The 17,588-nt window shown below is 40.6% G+C and overlaps 1 protein-coding gene and 1 long non-coding RNA gene across 2 annotated transcripts in view; one reads left to right on the plus strand and one right to left on the minus strand.

Moving 5' to 3' along the window:
- Window positions 1-4,273: 4,273 nt before the first annotated feature.
- Window positions 4,274-14,582, plus strand: hepacama (hepatic and glial cell adhesion molecule a). Its single transcript, XM_042218098.1, has 7 exons — window positions 4,274-4,395; window positions 7,098-7,445; window positions 7,640-7,921; window positions 12,707-12,797; window positions 13,069-13,136; window positions 13,312-13,382; window positions 13,587-14,582. Exons 1-7 carry the CDS (start codon window positions 4,299-4,301, stop codon window positions 13,947-13,949), a joined length of 1,320 nt encoding a protein of 439 aa, XP_042074032.1. The 5' UTR covers window positions 4,274-4,298; the 3' UTR covers window positions 13,950-14,582.
- Window positions 4,355-17,588, minus strand: part of LOC102310291 — a 61,394-nt gene continuing 48,160 nt past the window's right edge. The window contains exon 4 of the long non-coding RNA XR_006054047.1: window positions 4,355-4,417. This is a non-coding gene — a long non-coding RNA (uncharacterized LOC102310291). The remainder of the gene's footprint in view (window positions 4,418-17,588) is intronic.

Genomic DNA, 17,588 nt, shown 5'->3' on the forward strand with positions numbered 1-17,588 from the left:
TAGCTTCAGGTGCATTAGGTACACTATATGCTTTAAAGGGCCAAGCAGAATTAATGGGCCTGTCGTACTGGAACCAAGCGTCACAAGCACCTCCCACAGGGGCAGACCCCCTTTTTTACAGCTGAAGTGCTCGTCAGTTTTATCGGCCATGATAAGGAATCAAGTTCTAAGCGTTGCATTATCTCTTTAAAATTAAACATATATTTTAATCATATTTGTTATATATATTCATCGTAAGAGTCATATTTCTTGGAAATGAACCGCCCTTAAATAGAAACTCAGTTTAAAGTTTCCTTCAAGTCCTATACGGTGCATAACTGCCATGCCGGTTTCTGTTTTTAGAGACAGGAAGATCGGGGGCAGTAGAGAGAGACGACACATCTGTGCCAGAGCAGTGACACCCCTGTCCCGACCTGGATGAAGAGAAAGAGGCAAAGCAAGGTAGTGAGAGACAGCCGGCATACGCTGGCTAGGCTGGCTTTCAGGCAGACCTTTTTACCCCAGGAGTCTTTTTTCAACACAAATTAGCAGTAGAAAATGAACAGTTTTGAGGGTGTGTTATGTGAATCTTTTTTTCCCTTCTCTTTTTTTTTTGTGAACTTTAACACTCCTTCTCTGCTTCTTCAGCAGCCTCATCAGTACGGATGTCTTTGACCCAGAATTTGCAACTCACTGCATGTACTTGTGAAACTTCTGGTAGTGTGCTAGTTTTTAGACGATGATCTGTGAAAGTGAAAATGAATGTCCTCTAAATGCTAAACAGAGCTTTTTTTTTCCTTTCTTTCTTTTTTTTATGGATGGATCACTTCATATGCTCTGTGTGTAAACCTCGTACGCGTCACGTTGGGTGATTAGTGGCTTAAAAAGACTTCTTATTTTGCATTGTTTCCTGATGTGCTTGTATCTTGACAGTTATTGACCTATTTGACTTGCTTACAAGACTGATTAAAACATCAAAAGAAAAGTAGCTATGTATGTTCTATTTGTTTATCCTTTTGGTCACATGGTTAGTGAAATCGCTCTTTCCACATTTCCAAGCATTTTCTATAAATCTGATCTTCCAGAACAGTACGCATGCAGTAATTTACACTCCTCTTTATTTGTTTCTCCAGATGCATTTGGTACAGCTTTAAATAATAACACACTGGTTCAGTATGCTCTGTTGTTGTGTTGGTGGGATTTACTTGTTTGACTTCTGTTAAATCGGGTGTGTAGAAATCCTTTGTCCCTGTATGCAGAGGCTTCATGCTTAAAAAAAAAAAAAACACAAAAAAACTGAATAGTACCTTGCTGAACTTCGGTGTAGAGACGTGGCATTACACTAATAAATCCACCTTAAATATTCAGTGAGATGTCTGCTTTAAAGTGTCTGTCACCTCAGTCTTTGTCCGTGAATTAAATCCTTGATATTTTTGGTGTTTTTTGTAAACATTACAGGAGCCAAAGCAGCTCATTTTTCTGTGGAACATAAGCAAGGCTGGCAATTAAAAGCAGTTTCAGTGAAGCTGAAATAGTGTTCTAACAACAACTCTAATGAATGATTAACACAAAACTCTTTTGTACTAAAAATGTTTTTTTAGATGTTCAGATCATGTAAATCCACCAGCAGTTGCCTTGTCATAAACACTCTCTGTGTATATCCGTTTTACATTACATGCCAAAATCACAAAAGAATAACACAATTTTGCTTCATCTGCCGAGGCAGTCTTGTTCACTTTATGAGAAACAGGATAGAGCATCTTCAGTCTCCCGGTGCACCCACTCAGAACACCCACACACATCTGAGCCACACAGCGAACTGCACAAACTCTAACGGCACACACGCATTCTCAAACAGGAAAAACACGAGCCGTACTTCATCACGCAGATCCCGTTAAAGTCACTTATTGTCGCTCGCACGTCGCCAGCTGCAGAGGTGGAACAGCCAGCGCCTTTGCTTGCGGCGGTTTTTCGCAAAGGCAGAGCGCAAACACTTCCTTCTCAAGCTGACTTTCCTCCTCTCAGCCACAAATCTCATGAACATCCTCTACGGGTTTTATATGGACCTGTTCTTTCTTTTCTCCTACTCAGTCCCAGAGGTGCCATGGCCACGTTCTCCTGTCTCTTTAATGACTGTGGGTGAACAATCAATATCCTGCACACCTCCAAACATAGCACAACACCCACTTCGTGCTGTAGATTGAATTCTGAAGGTGATGGAAAAGACAGTTTTACAAAAAAAAAAAAAAAAAGAGAGAGAGACATGAGCTGGAAAATCGTGTGAGGATATTAATACATCATCATGTGAGAGCCAGATTTAAACACACTAAAGAATAATATTTTCTTCCCTTCGCAGCTTGCACTTAACTAAAGCTGACCCGGACCATTTTAAGAGTAAATCACGAGAAAGATTTGCTTGGTTAGTTCATTTTCTTCCTCAGACAGTCTGTCAGTGTGCAAAGATTTCTGGTCTCCTGGGTGATAATTAGAGAAGAATAAGCCAGGACAAACAGCAGGGGGCGTAATTATCCTCTTTCCAGTGGTTATGACTGCCCTCGCCATCTTAGGAGAGACCATGTTTTCTGAGTAGGATACACAAGTGGGCAGTGTGCAGAAAATATGAGCTTTATTTCTACATCTGCACAAATATCAGCTAATAGGAGATGTTGTTAAATGCAAGAATCCCAGATTTCAAAAGATATGAGTATCATTTGTATCATGTATGCACTGTGTTGCATCTGCATGTGTGGGGATGACATCAGTCTTAATGGGGTCTAAAAGTGACAATAGCTTCTGTTATGACACATTCAGCCAAACTAACTGAGACACACAGGCTCGGTCTGTTTCTAGTCCCCTCTTCGCTCAGCTGACTGGAAATTGTCCCCCTTGATTTAGAGCCTGTAAGAAGATGAGAGGAAATGGGAGGTGTTTCTTTTAGAGAGGGCAGAGGTGGAGGGGAGAGGTTCGACTTTGATGGCTCACTACACAGGAGTACCAGCCCTGTGAGAGTGGTAGTCAACAGCAGCTGTTCCCACAGTCCTGGAAGGTTTTTTTTGTTTTTTGTTTTTTTCTTCCTATCAACGCAGGCTTCCTCCTCTGCATAAAACATCCCTTTGTTGTCAAACAAAATGCTCCAAAAAAACTCCTGACAAAAGACTTTTAGAAGGTGGGAGAGATGATTTATAATGCAACTGACTCATCAGTGCACACAAACAAATAAAGAAAAAAAAAACAGAAAACAGACTGATCAAACATACGGGAATTTCACACATGGCAGCGTGTCTGCTGTAATAAAAAGTGACTGCCAAACTTCCCAACTGATATTAGAGCTCCATGCAAACTGGCAGTCAGAGGAAGGATCTAAAGCAACAGAACTATTGAATTTTGACTTTTGTTACATTGTCACATGTACTTTGTACCTCACATGTAAGATTCCCATTTTGATTTTCACATGCATTTGGATTTATGAAAAGTTTAGCATCACTTCCAATAATTTAGTTATCTTCTCTCTAAGCTTTGCCTCCGGCTCCTGACTTCTTCTCATATGTCACTTTGCTACTCTGGTGCAGTTTCGACTCCACCTAGAGGACAAAGCAGGTACAAAACCCTCTCTATACTTGCTCTTCGTTTGCTGCTATTACTATGAATGTCTTGTACATAGCATCGTGCACCTGACACAGTAGTGCGTAAAAACCAGAAGCAAAATACCTAAAAGGCTCTGTGTGATTGGTTTGGTGGCCAAGCAGCAAATTGTGTGTTTACTGTGAGGCTCCAGTCCAGAAAGGAGTTTGAACAATGCCACAAAAATAGGCCAAAGAGGGGGGGAAATGAGTTGTTTTTCAAACTCAGACATTTCCGAGCTTTAAGTAGATTCCAGAAGCTCTAAGGAACCTACTTAAAGCTCAGAAATGCTTCTGGCTGAATTAAGTAGTCCTTTCCAGCGTGAATTTCTTTCCAAAGTAGCTGAACTCGACATTGAATTGCTTTTTGTGTAGTTAAAAGAATATAAAAACTTTTAGAAAATAGCAGACGATCTACTAAAAGCAGAGAGTTTCTGTTAACTACTTTTTGAAAGGGAAGAGGGGAGCTCGTCTAAACTATGTGTCATGAACACACACATGCAAACACACACATACACACAGTTGGCTGTTGTTGGCAGTGAGTGGGGTGCTGTGTGGAGAGTGGGGCTCAGTGTGACCAGGCAGAGGCCAGTGTTGCAGGCAGGCAGGCGGTGGATAGAGTGTTGAGCGGCAGAGACGTGCCCAGGGTGGACAAACCATGCTCACTAAGTGGGAGAAAGACTCTGCCCAGGACACAAGATGAAGGTGGAGAGGAAACCCTCCTCTAGAGACGGCAGTTTCGCTGACATTCCTCCTCTGCTGAAGCTCCTTGGCCTCCTCGTCTTTGTCCTTTCAGGTAAGTCCAAGTCTTTGTTTGACTATTAACAGAAAAAAGAGGGTAATGATCTGCAGGCTGCTTTGCTGAAGGAATGTAAATAGTAAAATGAATGCAAATAACAGCCTGAGTGTGCCAATTCACAATAATTATCATTTAGTTCACATCTTTATTTCAGATTTATATTATTTGATAGCCTTTAAAACCCAGATCCAAGTCTTTCACACCGACTCTTTTTGAAGCAAAGTTAATCCCAGTTAATTTAGACGCTGATGCTTTTATTTTTGTCCTTGCACTTTGTGAGGTTGGCAGCATAATGGATTTGTTCTAGGGTGGTGCTCGTTATTGGGCTCCAATTTAAAGCTCAAAGGAACATGGAGAGGCCATTGAAGGCGTGCGAGGAGGGGATGTCTAGGTTAAGTGTGATGATAAAGAGTTTTGTGGAGAGCTGTTGAACTGGGCAGGGCCTTCTCCTGAGTGTGTGGGTAGTTTCAGATGAGGAAATGATGACCAAGTGTCAAAAGTTTACAGTACGGTGAGTTTGGTTTTAAAAGGTTTGGATTGATTTCTCAGCTGTACCAGTTTACCCAAAGCAGGCGAGTTTGGTGGAATCACTGAATCCTGTGTCCATCTCCAACTTCACCACTGACAAAGAATTTCTCTCTCTAACCCTCCCTCACTCTTTTCAAGGGAGGAAACTAGTCTCAACAATCATGCCCTTTGTCTTATTGCCTTGGCAACCCCTGTCAGGCAGACCAAATGGTTACCACGGCAATGAGGCGATGCCTTGCTAACTGCCTTTCTGCAAGAATGGTCGCTCTCTCTCTCGCCCTCTTTTCCCCTCTCTCTTCTCTGTCGCTCTCATAGATTGATCTCTCCATCACTGAGCCAGAACAGTAGGATGCCCCTCATGGGCCCGAAGCCACTGTTCAGACCTGCATGTGTCCAGCTACAGCTGATTTACAGGAACTCCACTGTGGACATAATGGCTTTGCTGTGTTTGGTTTCCAAGACAGGGTTTCTTAAAAAAGCTGAAATGTGGCTCACGCTATATTTCCTTATTCCAATGTCCCTGTGGGGGTGGAGGATAGCTGGGGTGCACAAATCAAAATTAGTGTATTACTTGTTCACTCCAGGAGATTATGAGGAATTCTTGAGAAGGAGGGTGGGGTTCACAGAAACAGGGTAGTAATCAAGACATGAACACTGAAGTAAAACCAGCATGTGTGTATTCAGTAAAACTAAAATGTGCCAACCTTTTGATCGTTAAGAGAGAGAAGAAAAAAGTGAAAGTTTAAAAAAAAAAACATGTCAGAAATGTTATTAAAGGATTTATTGCCCACATTTAAGTCATCGGTCATGTAAAAGCGATTCTTTTTCACATAAAAGAGCAAAAAAGGTTTCGACACTCGAGAGAAAAGCACTTGCTATCTCTATTTCAAGGCGACCTCTGCACATTTAGGTCAAATGCATTTAAATACTTACAATCTCCTCTTGTATTCTAGCGGCGTAACACGACTGCAGTGATCACAAAAGTTCCCAGTACAAATAGATGCTCTTAGACACTTTAAACTACTTCACTTTAAGAACTGCAGGTTTTACAATATTTGGCAGATTTGCATTTGCAGGTAAAATTTTAACTCAAATACATATGTATAAAATATCAGGGTGATCCAGTAGGAGAGCAGCTTTGGAGTATACCGCATAGGCGCAAATGCCAACAGCTGTGAGTTCTTGGTTTGATTTCTGGCAAAGTGGACATTGCTACATGGCACTCCCTGTAATTTAATAGGTTTTACAGCTTTAGGTACTGATAAAGAGCTTTTCCAAGGTAAATACGTAACATAGTGTGTAAAAACATTTTTACACAGGATTTTTTACAATACGAAAAAAAGGAAGAAGCAGAAATCTTTTATATGACTTAACAAAATCTTTCTGTTTTATACTTCCAGGGTAGTCTGGGCAATGAGCTGCCATTACTGTTTCTGTCATTTTGAACATTTATGACTTACTTCAAGCCTCAAATGTGACAGATATCTTACTTTTACTATAAAAGCATTTCTACATAATGTGGAAAAAGAGCTGTGCCGGTTAAACTGCACTTGTTTTTATTATATTAAGATATTTTATGGATTAAATGTGTAGTTAAATCTTCTTTACACTGACAGAATGAGGAGTTTTGCTGGTCCAGCCGACTTGAGAATAAAGTGATGGTGTATGTGGCCCACAGTGGAGAATAAGTTTCACATCCCTGCTCTAGAGAGGAAGAGGAAGCATTCATCTGTAGCTACATTTGTGATGAATGGTCTAAATTTTCTTTCTTGTTCTTCTTTTGTCGGAAATAATTCCTTGCAAAGCTGTGGCTTCAGCCTACACCTTTTTGGTTTGTCATTTTTTTCATCATTTATTTCTAGCAATATAAATGAACTGAACAGGGATAAAGATAAAGATTCAAAATGAATCAAAGGAAAACATTTGAGTAAAATACCTGTGTTGCACTGTAACTGTGTATTGCATGTGACTATTTGCGTTTGCCCAGTAGTATCATTTAGTGCATTTTTTTTTTTCATTTGTTAGCTTGTTTTGCATAATTTCCACATGTATTTCCAATCACTGGCAGAGCATCATTGCCTCACACTGTCTTTACACACCTCTATATTTGCTCATCAGTTTAAGACCTCACCATTGTGTCTTTCCCCCCTTTTTTTTTTTTTTTATAACAGGTGAGGTGTCAGGAGTGAATGTCACAAGCCAAACCCAGGTGGTGAGAGGAACGGTGGGCAAAGAAGCCCTTTTGTCAGTCAGCTACTCGAGCAGCAGCACAGACAAGCCTGTTGTTAAGTGGCAGCTAAAGAAGGACAAAGTGAAACCGATCACTGTCGTGCAGTCCATAGGGACGGACATCATTGGAAACCTGAGGCCCGAGTATCGCAACCGCATCCTGGTGTTTGAGAATGGCTCTCTGCTGCTTCACAACCTGCAGCTGTCGGATGAAGGGGTGTACGAAGTGGAAATCTCCATCACAGATGACACCTTCACTGGAGAGCGCTACATTCAGCTCACAGTGGACGGTAAGCAGAGTTACTCTCGTTTCTATAGCCAAGTTTACTCGTGTTTCAAAACATCTGAGCAACAAGAGCAGAGCACTGGAAGATGAGTTAGGACCTATAAAATTTAATACAGGTTGAAAATGAAATTTCCTGTCCAGAGAATGTCATTTCAATCTCATTCACCTCTGTATCTTCTGCCCTGTCCTTCTTCTCAGTTCCTATATCCAAGCCTTACATCCAGATGATGGCGTCTTCTGTCCTGGAGTACAGCGAGCACTTCAACCTCCACTGTTCCCACGATAATGGCACAAAGCCCGTCTACAGTTGGCTGAAGGGAGGCAAAGTGCTGACGAATGACTCGCGTCTGCTGCTTTCGCATGACCAAAAGGTGCTGACCATCTCACGGGTTCTGATGTCAGACGATGACATTTACGCCTGCACAGTGGAGAACCCCATCAGCAACACGAAGAGCAGTCCTGTCAGGCTCACTGTCTACAGTAGGTGGCAAGTTACGCTGGTAGGAACTCAAAAGACACGTGTTTACATAAAAGAGAGGGGGGTGGGGGGTATGGGTGATAACATTTAATAATAGTTGAACAGAGCTGGAAGAAGCATTAAGAAGTATTATCTATGCAGCAGTATGGCAGTGTAAAGATTTTGCATTAAGACACAAGTATACACCGGTACATGCAGTAATGTGCAAAAGTACCATTTCTCTATATTTTGCTAATAGAAGGAGAAATCAACGATTTCTTAAAATATGTCCAAACACAAAAGTGCAGAATATAAGGCAAAAACAGTACATTTCTAATTCTACTGCAACCATCTGCACCACCGTCATACAGGCTGTTGTTGATCATTTGCAGTGCTGTCCTAGTCACAAGCGGATATATTTATTTTATTTCTATCACGCACTACTGCACTACACATAGGTTGAAATTTCTCTGTTCCCTAGAGCGCCCTTCATCTTTCTTAAATCTTCTCTACAGTAAACTGAGAGAGAGAGACAGTATTTTGATTCTCCTGTACGTTGTGTACATGTCAAAAATTATTAATAAAAATCTTTGAATCTTGAATGTTTTAATCTTGAAAAAGCTTGGCAGTCAAAATTTGGTATCTTGTCATTTCTTTAATTAGTCTTCAGGAATAGTTCTCCAGGCTTCTTCGTGGACATTCAAAGCTCTTGAATGTTGGCGACCGTCTGTTGAGTTCCCTGTCAAGATGATCCCACAATAACAATAATAACCTCAATAAGATTACTCTAGAAACTCACAGTTGTACCTCTCTGCTGACTCCTTCTGTAGATACTGAGCCAAAGATGTGAAATTTGGCTTCATGACAGCCACCCTTTCCCTGCGACTCATTTCTGATGAGACTTCAGTGAACAGTAGATGGATCAGCTGAAGGGTTAGATGCATCTGTTAGGTCCTGTGTCAGGTCTTTTCTGGATGTTTTTTAATTTCTTAAAGATGTGACTTTCAGATACTGTTCATCTGCTTTAGATTGTTTGTTTGTTCAGCTTATAGCTCTAGGAATTACCTTATTGGTGCAAAAATTTTATTTAATGGCAGTCGGACTGCGTAATCTTTGGTATTTTCATAAATTTGGCAAAAAATATGGGAACAAATGATGTGTTTTTGTGACCGGCTAGTAACCTAAAGTTAGTACCTAAATACCTAAAGATGCACTTTAAAATTGGTTCCTTGCTATGTCGTCTGTTATGTGTATATACAACTGTGGTTGATTGATTGATTCAGAGATCAGTGTTAAGTGGCTTAAAAGAAGAAGAAGAAGAAAATAACATTCAGGCCAGGTCAGAGAATTGGACTAACAGTGAAAAAGCATGTAAACGTAAATGTAGCCTGTAAAACAAATAGCCTGTAAACTGCATTTATGTTGTAGCTGGTTAAACTGGAATCAGTGTAAATTCTACTTACTGCAGGGCAGCATAATCTTTAAAAATCCTTTAAATTAATTTGAATGATAGCTTTATATGTTAAGGTAACTATGCACAGTAAATTTCTTCTCATTATTCACAAACCCTCCATCTGTAGGAGCTAGCAGGAGCAATTATCATCTCATGCTGACCCATACACAAACATGCTGGCCTCTCAAACAATGTTGTTTACAACAAGTGCAAATCCAGGCTGTGATTGTAACAGAGTTGGCTCAGAGTGCCTGTTACTGGGCGCCAGTGAAGAGCCGCATGTCAGGCTGAGAGGGAGCAAGAGAGGGAGAGGCAGTCTAATCCAATGAATGGACAGTTATTTATGAGGAGGGAGAAGGGAAAAACACAGGCAGGTGGGAGGACGCTGTGCTTCAGTGGACCTCAGTAATCCTGACTTCATTATTGCTGTACTGTGATGTTCTGCACGAGGAGACAGCTTTAGGCTTTCAAACTACTCTGTTTCCTCTGCTTGCATAGTTTCATAGTACAGAGTTTGAAAGGGCTACTTCAGTGCAACTATTCATGCCAGCACACTCAATCTACACTTTTTGCCATATTCATATTCTTTTTTGTGGTTATATTCGTAAACAATTGTTTTCATTTTGTGGCTTTTTTAGTTGTGACTTCTCTTTGGACGCTGTCGCTTTTTGAGAGAGTGAGAGCGGTGCCACAGCCCAGCATCACAGTGGAGCAGTTGCTGTTGGCAGTTTGAGACGAAGTGGGGCATGGAAATATTGCATACGCCTCCTGTATGAATAAGGGAGTTGCTTTTGTTAAGCAACCTGAGTTGGTTAATCAACTCACTCATTTCAATAAATCATGAGCTCATGATTGCTATACCATCCACCTGGATTACATCGTCAGAAGTTCCACCCTTTCTATCTAATGAAGCACTGGCACAGGAGCTTAAGTGCCTCAGATTCAAAACTGTGAGTTTAGGGTGTAGGGACTCCAAACTTAAACGCCTTTAGAATAATTTCAAGATAGTTAGACTTCACTAATGTTTCTTATTTTCAGTTTTTTCGTGTCTGCTTTTCTTCCTTTTCTCAATTGCTAAATTTAAAGGTGACCTCTTTAAATATAAATTTGGGGGAGGGATGCACAGAATAGAGCTTTGATTACAGAACTTGAAGACAAAAGAAGCTAGATGTATTTTTTCTACAAGAAACCCACAGTGATAATTTTATGGAAATAGAGTGGAGTGGAGTTTCTGCTGGGCACAGCAATGTATTTTTAACTATGGAACAAATTTCTGCGAAGGGGTCGGTATTTATTTTTGGCCCACTTTGGACATACAGCTTTTTGGCAAGTACAGAACATATTAATGGTAGAATTTTACAAGTAAAAGCAGAAATTCAAGGTGTTATCATCATGATCTCTGGAGAGCAAAGAAAAATGGGTTTCAATCTCTAATTACACGGTGGGAGGAAGGGAGAGCTCAAATCAAAGATATCTGTCAGCGATACACTTATAGATCTGCTGATAACATTAGGAGGGTAATTCAGAAACAGCAACAGGAAGAACAGTGTTTCCAATCAGTCAGTCAGAATAGTCAGCAGGATTTATTGTATCATACAAAGATGGAATTAAGTTATTTTCTTCAGGAGAGCACTAAAGGGGCTCTAATTCAAGCTCGCTTTACCAAGCTTAAGGACATGGATGTACCAACAACATTCTTTTTCACTTGGAGAGGTCAGCAAGTCACAATGAATCCAGCAGATTCAGTAGAGACTACCGTTGCTGTTTTGTGGAGAACAGCGACTCTTTTATGCATCGAATATAAAAAAAAAAATTCAAAGGTGTTATCTAACAGACTTTTAAGTTCCGGAAGATAAGTCATATTGTGTCCCAGCCAGATCTATGTTAGAAAATGTATTTATTATGAGAGATATATTTAATGTCTGCAAGACATATGACCTAAATGTGGGGATTGTGAAAGCTAGAGTAAATGGTTTTACTTTATTGGTTGGTAAATTGTGTACAGTTGACATTCCAACCCTGCCAGGAAATTTATGCTTGGGAAGGAATGTAATAGGAATGGTGGGGCAGGGATAACTCGGTAGGTAGAGTGGTCCCCCCCATGCTTGGAAGGTCAGTGGTTCGAATCCACTAAATGGCTACCTGAGGTACCCCTGAGCAAGGCACTGTCCCTGTACACTGCTCCCCGGGCGCTGGATTGGTGGCTGCCCACTGCTTCACTGAGTGAATGGGTTAAATGCAGAGATCAATAAAGTTTACATCTTTATTCTTATTAAAGCATTTATAGGTAATGAACATTTTCAGAAACAGAACTGGAACGGGGTGCAGGAGAAAGGTTGTCTAAATGGAAATGACTGCTACTCCGGCTGTCTGACACAGAAAGAGCTCTGGTTGCCAACAATCTGGTTGCCTCATCCTTGTGGCACAGGCTTCGTGATGGCCTCACCTGCTGGGCTCACTGAAGATGTCCAGCATCTTATTGTGAATTTCTTCTGTTCTAGGCGGCACTGGCTAAAGGCACCTCTTTACTCTTTCTGTGTCAAAGGAAGGACAAGGACCCCCTCTGACACAAGACTGGCCAAGACTGCTGCATTCAGATTGCAAACTGCTCAGAAGCTGCTTTATGGATGCATTGGAAAGGATGTGCAACGTTACCAACATCAAGTCCGTTAGAATCTTAAAAAGGATTCTGGAAGAAGTCAGGCAGTCCCTTACCTGTGCCGCTGAGAGTGTTTGCTGAAAACCGTGCTCTAGCTGACCAGTGGAATTATGAGTACATATTTCCAAGACTTTCAGTCACCCCAGCTTTTAATAGTTGGTGTGAGGAGTGTGAACCGCTTCTTTCTTTGAGAACACCTGCATCAGGTGTTCTCACTCCATGTGGGAAGAAGTATCTGTATCAAAGTTGTGTAAAGGTGCTGAATATGTGCTCTCTGGCTGGTGTTAGAGAGTCGAGGAAAATGCAGGTTTTTGCTTCAGACCTTACCCCTAAAGGCAGATGGAGGGTCCTGTATAAGCCACCTATAGAAAAACACATTGGTGACCTTCGGTGGAGGATGGATCGATAGCTACAAACAGGCTCAGAGCTGCATGACGAGTGAAAGTGGAGCATGCCTTATAGTGTTACTTGTAATTTACAGATGTTTACAGATTTGTGACGTGTTAGAAACGTTTTATGTTCACTGGGGGAAGATCAGGAACTAATGTAGCATTTTTAGATTATATTACTACTCTTTGTATAGTTTTACAAGTGCACAAGGATTTAAGTGTGTGCATGTGTGTTTTAAGCTCTTTCCTTCTTTCCTCTTATTTTCTTTCTGGCTTTCTTCTCTGCCTCTGTATCACCTTGGTTTAGGACGGAGCTCGCTATACATCATCCTGTCCACTGGGGGCATATTCCTCCTGATCACCCTGGTGACAGTGTGTGCCTGCTGGAAACCTTCCAAGTGAGACCTTTTCTTTTTGTTCCCCCCCTCCCAGTCTTTTTTCTTTCCCCTGCTGCTCTGTTTCTTCCTCTCCTTCTTTCTTTCCCCCCTCTTTCTCTCATTGGCTTTGATAGTGCACTTGAACATGTGGCTAGAATCTCAAGTAGCTCCACAGTCTCTAGACATTTGGTGGGAAAATAGTACAAAACTGTGATCTGCAGTATATATAAAGGCGTCTTTTAAATCAGTTGATTGTTTTCTTGTTTTGTTTTGTTGATTTATTTTGCTTTAGGAAGAAGCACAGACCTGTCCCCCAAAGAGCTCCCGTGTATGTGGAGCAAAGTGAAAATGGCCATGATGGTGAGCAGCAGTTATAGTTCGCAGTCTATTAATTGTGTACAGCACTTTCATGATGTTTGCATCACACTGTAGGCTAATATTTAAATTGTAACAGTCAGGATTGACATTGCATATTACGAAGTTAAAGCTAAAAAAAAACTGGGACTGCATGATAATACTCATACATCTTTTACAGTTGATGTTGTACCCAAACCATCTACACTTGGTCGAAGGAGTCCTATGCCTCTTTACGTTCTCAATGAAGATGTAAGTCCTTCTTTCATCTGGGGAAAAACCTTTCCAGCAGCTCTGCTACTAAACTGTCAGTTGGTTAATAATAATTACAACCTCGTACAGTCACGACTATGAACATAGTCCAGCTGATGTTCTGCTACAAACTATGTCTTGATTACATGAGAATCACCGATGAAAGCCCACAGCTGTCACACATGTGTCATCATCTTATTTCAGGAGAGCCTGGAGCGACTGGAAGAATGCTCTGGCAATGCTATGAGCCAATCAGAAACGAGTCTCCCCGCTACCTACGCTTCAGTCCCGCCTCCTTCCTCCCACAGAACTGATCGACCAATCTGGTCCACCCCACGCAGATACCCTCGCAGCTCCTCTCCACTCGCACAACCACTTCCACAACCCCTTCCAGGTTCCTCCCTACGCCCTGTCCGCTCCCCTGCTCACTCCCCGGGCTCATCTCCACGCAGTTTCAGTCCTGTGAGAAAGGTCCGTCCTCCTGTAGGCATCCCAACCGGCCACCTGCCTGTGGAGGTGGAATGTGCAGACACCAGCGATCAGACTCACACCCCACCACAGCACTGACAGCTACTCATGTTATGTGATGTACATGTATAGTTTGTTGGTTGTGTTCGGCCATGAGAATAATGGATCTGATGCACTAGGGTAATAGATGAGTTCACTTTCAGCTAACTTTCTGTCTTCCATTATTTATCATCTATTTCTCTGTGGCTATGCACAGTGTTTCTCTGGTCCTTTCAAAATATATCCTCTCACAGGAAAAGTTATATCCTGTCCACCAGCATGTAGTATATAATGTATATGATGCTGAGACATTAAAGAGTTTCTGGGTCTGATATATATTTTGCTCCTTGTTGAGTTATTATTGGGAAGTTTAAGATGTGACTGTACAGTTTTTGTTTGTTGTTATTTTTCTTTAGTCAGTTAAAAGCACACCCTGTATCCTTATGCCACATTAGGTCACTGTGTAACTAAGGTAATAAAAATTATTTAAATAATTTGTAGTTTGTCAGCAAGCGATCCTTTTATTTCTATCAAAATCATAACTGCTACAGATGTTCACTCTTCTTTTATGTCTTGCCTGATATCTACATAAACACTTTATTGTTATGCTGGCTACACACGGCACAGAAGAAATAAAGACACACCTTCCTCTTTGTCTTTGTAAGGTAGCTGAACTCGATGTACCGTTCTGAATATTAAGTGCAATACTTGTCCGCTCCATTAGGTGTCACTCAAACATTTCCTTGAATACTTGAGTTTTATGCACTCTGGCAGGAAACAATTTAAATAGTACAGATTTACATCTAACTGTATTTTATATGATCTGTTTTTCATGATAGTTTGCTTTTTTTATCTTTGTGGGTTTTTTGTTTGTTTGTTTGTTTGTTTGACAAACTCATGAAGACTATTTTGCCCCTTTGTTTTGCCTAATATTGGCAAGTGCAGGTGGTACAGTGACAGCGACCTTTGTTTAACCCATAACTATATCTGCTTCAGGTATGAATAATATGAGCTAACTGACTTTAAAATGAGCTATTTCAAAAAGGAACTTTTAATTTATGTAACATAAATCATATTTTCCTTGAACCATTTGTATCACATTTACCCTTTGACTCTCACTTTGAATAGGTGAAGGCTGCATTACAGACAGGCATGCAACATACATGTACAGAATAGCCACGGGAAGCTTCACCAACGCTGTGAGTTCAACAGATGTGATGATGCTTTTAGTTAAATGCACTTTGCAAGATTTACTTATAAAGGTAAAAAGGTCTGAAAGGAGAAAATTAATTTTTGATCCTGGTGATGAGACTCGCACACACAGAATAAGCGGATGTGAGCTTGTGAAAGTGTCTACAAACACATGCAAACAAAGTATCCCGGTTTATCACTATTATCAAGATAATGTGATCCCTTCAGAGGCCCAGCTGGGCATCTTTTGTCATGAAAATCTGCATGATTTTACTGATTGCTTTTGAACTGTACCTTCCCTCACTGAAGGTGTGAGTATTATGGTTGCATAAGCGAATCAGGGGCCGCCTGTTTTGATCTGGGCTTCGTGGTCTTTGTTCTGTTTGAAACACCATTTATCACTTAGCAGGCAGGCTCATGAATACACATGCATCATGGGATTACGCAGCGAGAAGAATACATGTGCATAATCACATGTGTGTTACAGTAAATGGAAAATGAAATATCCTTTGGTAGTGAGAACAGGCCGTTTTTATTCAGCTGTGTACTTTGATATCACATATTGATTATTAGTAGCACAGTCTGTCCCATCATCTTCCACCTGTTCTCCAGTGGTTACAGAAGAGCTTAGAAGTCAGAGCAGTAATTAACCTCTGGGGAACAGCGACCCGTCTGTCTGCAGAAAGCATGTGTGTGTTTGTATATGCAGTAACTGAATAGAGAGGATGTGTGAAGTTTTCCCAGTTTATTGAACGACCACCTCCTGCTGCCTGACGGAGCCTCTGTTTTTTAGCACCTTTCTTCACACCAAGCAGTCAGTGTGAAATTCTCTGTGGAGGAAGGTGACATTTTACTATTGGAAAGTTCTTATCCAGCTTTTTTTCTGAATAGGCAAAGATCTAGTGAAGTACTGACTTTGGCTTCGATATACACAACTGTGCAAAATTCAGAAGGTCTTTCAAAGGTTGGACATTGTTTTTTTTTTAAGTCAGTTAACACGGACCTATGAATGATTCAGGACACCTTTAAATCTAAAAAAGACATCTAACTCAAGGGACAAACAAAGAAGCAAAGAATCGATTTTACATTGACATTCTTAAGTGAGGGAAACGGGGAGAAAAGGTTGAGTTTGCCAAATTACAGAAGAACTGGACTGAAAATCAGCAGTTACAGGTCTCATAGCATTTTATAAAATTTTCATTTACACAGTTTGATCCATAATTTCTTGGATAAAGACAGTTTTTATAGTTTTGTGTCTGTACGGGACCACGGTGGATTTTAAATAATAAGCACGATGGGACTGAAGTGCTCACTTTCAGTTTGAATTTAAGGGGTTTAACACCATTTGATTTTATTTCATTTTCTTGCATTCACTGTTTAGGATTTAAAGTCAGACATGTGACAGCCTGGCGACCTGTCCAGGGTGTACATTGCCTCTCATACTATGGCTGCTGGGCTTCAGCCCCCCCATGACCCTGGATGGATGGATGGATGAATGGATTTAAAGCCATTATACACAGTCCCCCATTTTCAGATGCTCAAAAGTAATCAGACAATTGACTAACAAGCAGTTTTATGCCCAGATGAAGATTATTTTATGACAAATGAAGCAAACATAATGGCTTGGCTTACTTCAGTCCAAGTCCACACAACAGTGGTGCACATTCTTAACTAGATTTATTTTGGAGAGGCTCATGAAATATTTTGCTAAAGATTAAGAGAGCGTTTCCCAGCAAATTTAGAAAATAAATCCATACAATCTGTTCTGGCTTCTGTGAACCACTTTCCCCTTTAACATTGCAGAGTTTCTGTGACCCAAAGAGTCCCTGTTATCTAAAAGTATACAAAAAGAGATCAGAAAAGATAAGACAAGAATTTAAAAGATGCGACAGAGCTTTATTTATTTATTTATGTGTCATTCCTCCACTCATAAGCCCTAGAATATATCCCGCAGCTCTTTGGGCCTCAGTAATACTTTTGATACTGCTGGATTAAAATACATGTTTAACATGTTTGATAATTAATGCATCTGTTCTTCTTTACAACAGAGCCGTTTTGATTTTAACTACTTTGTCCTTCAGGGTTATATCTGCTTCTCTTTCTGAAGTTTTTCACCTTGGAGCATTTGCAGTGAAAATCTACTTGTGCAGTATAGATAAACAAACTACAACAACATCAAAACTTAAATCAGAAATGCACTACATGAAATGCATCAAGCCTGGTCAGTCAATCTTTTACATGGCCTAAATGTGAAAAAAAAAATGTATGAAATCATTGTTTTGTAGTATTTTAGTGTTGCTAAGAAAAATAAATGTGCCTTGAAATCTTCCCAAGTGCCCTTCTGAACTCATCTGACCAAACCCTCTGCAGGACCTGCCATTAAAAATAAAGAAGATGAGCCGACTGAGAGGAGGAACACACACGCTCACACATATTCACTAACACAGCACAAACAAGCTCACTGGCCGACTCAAAGAACAAGGTCATTTGAAAATACACCCCTCCTTT

This window comes from Haplochromis burtoni, unplaced genomic scaffold, assembly GCF_018398535.1.
Source record: "Haplochromis burtoni strain Fernald_Lab_line unplaced genomic scaffold, NCSU_Asbu1 Contig_15, whole genome shotgun sequence".
Taxonomy (NCBI): Eukaryota; Metazoa; Chordata; class Actinopteri; order Cichliformes; family Cichlidae; genus Haplochromis; species Haplochromis burtoni.

Excerpts from the sequence above, each read along its gene's own strand:
- hepacama (XM_042218098.1), top strand. The coding sequence starts at position 4,299 with ATGAAGGTGGAGAGGAAACCCTCCTCTAGAGACGGCAGTTTCGCTGAC. Across the intron at positions 4,396-7,097 it reads CCTCGTCTTTGTCCTTTCAG|GTGAGGTGTCAGGAGTGAAT; the intron begins GTAAGTCCAAGT and ends TTTTTATAACAG. Across the intron at positions 13,137-13,311 it reads AAGTGAAAATGGCCATGATG|TTGATGTTGTACCCAAACCA; the intron begins GTGAGCAGCAGT and ends CATCTTTTACAG.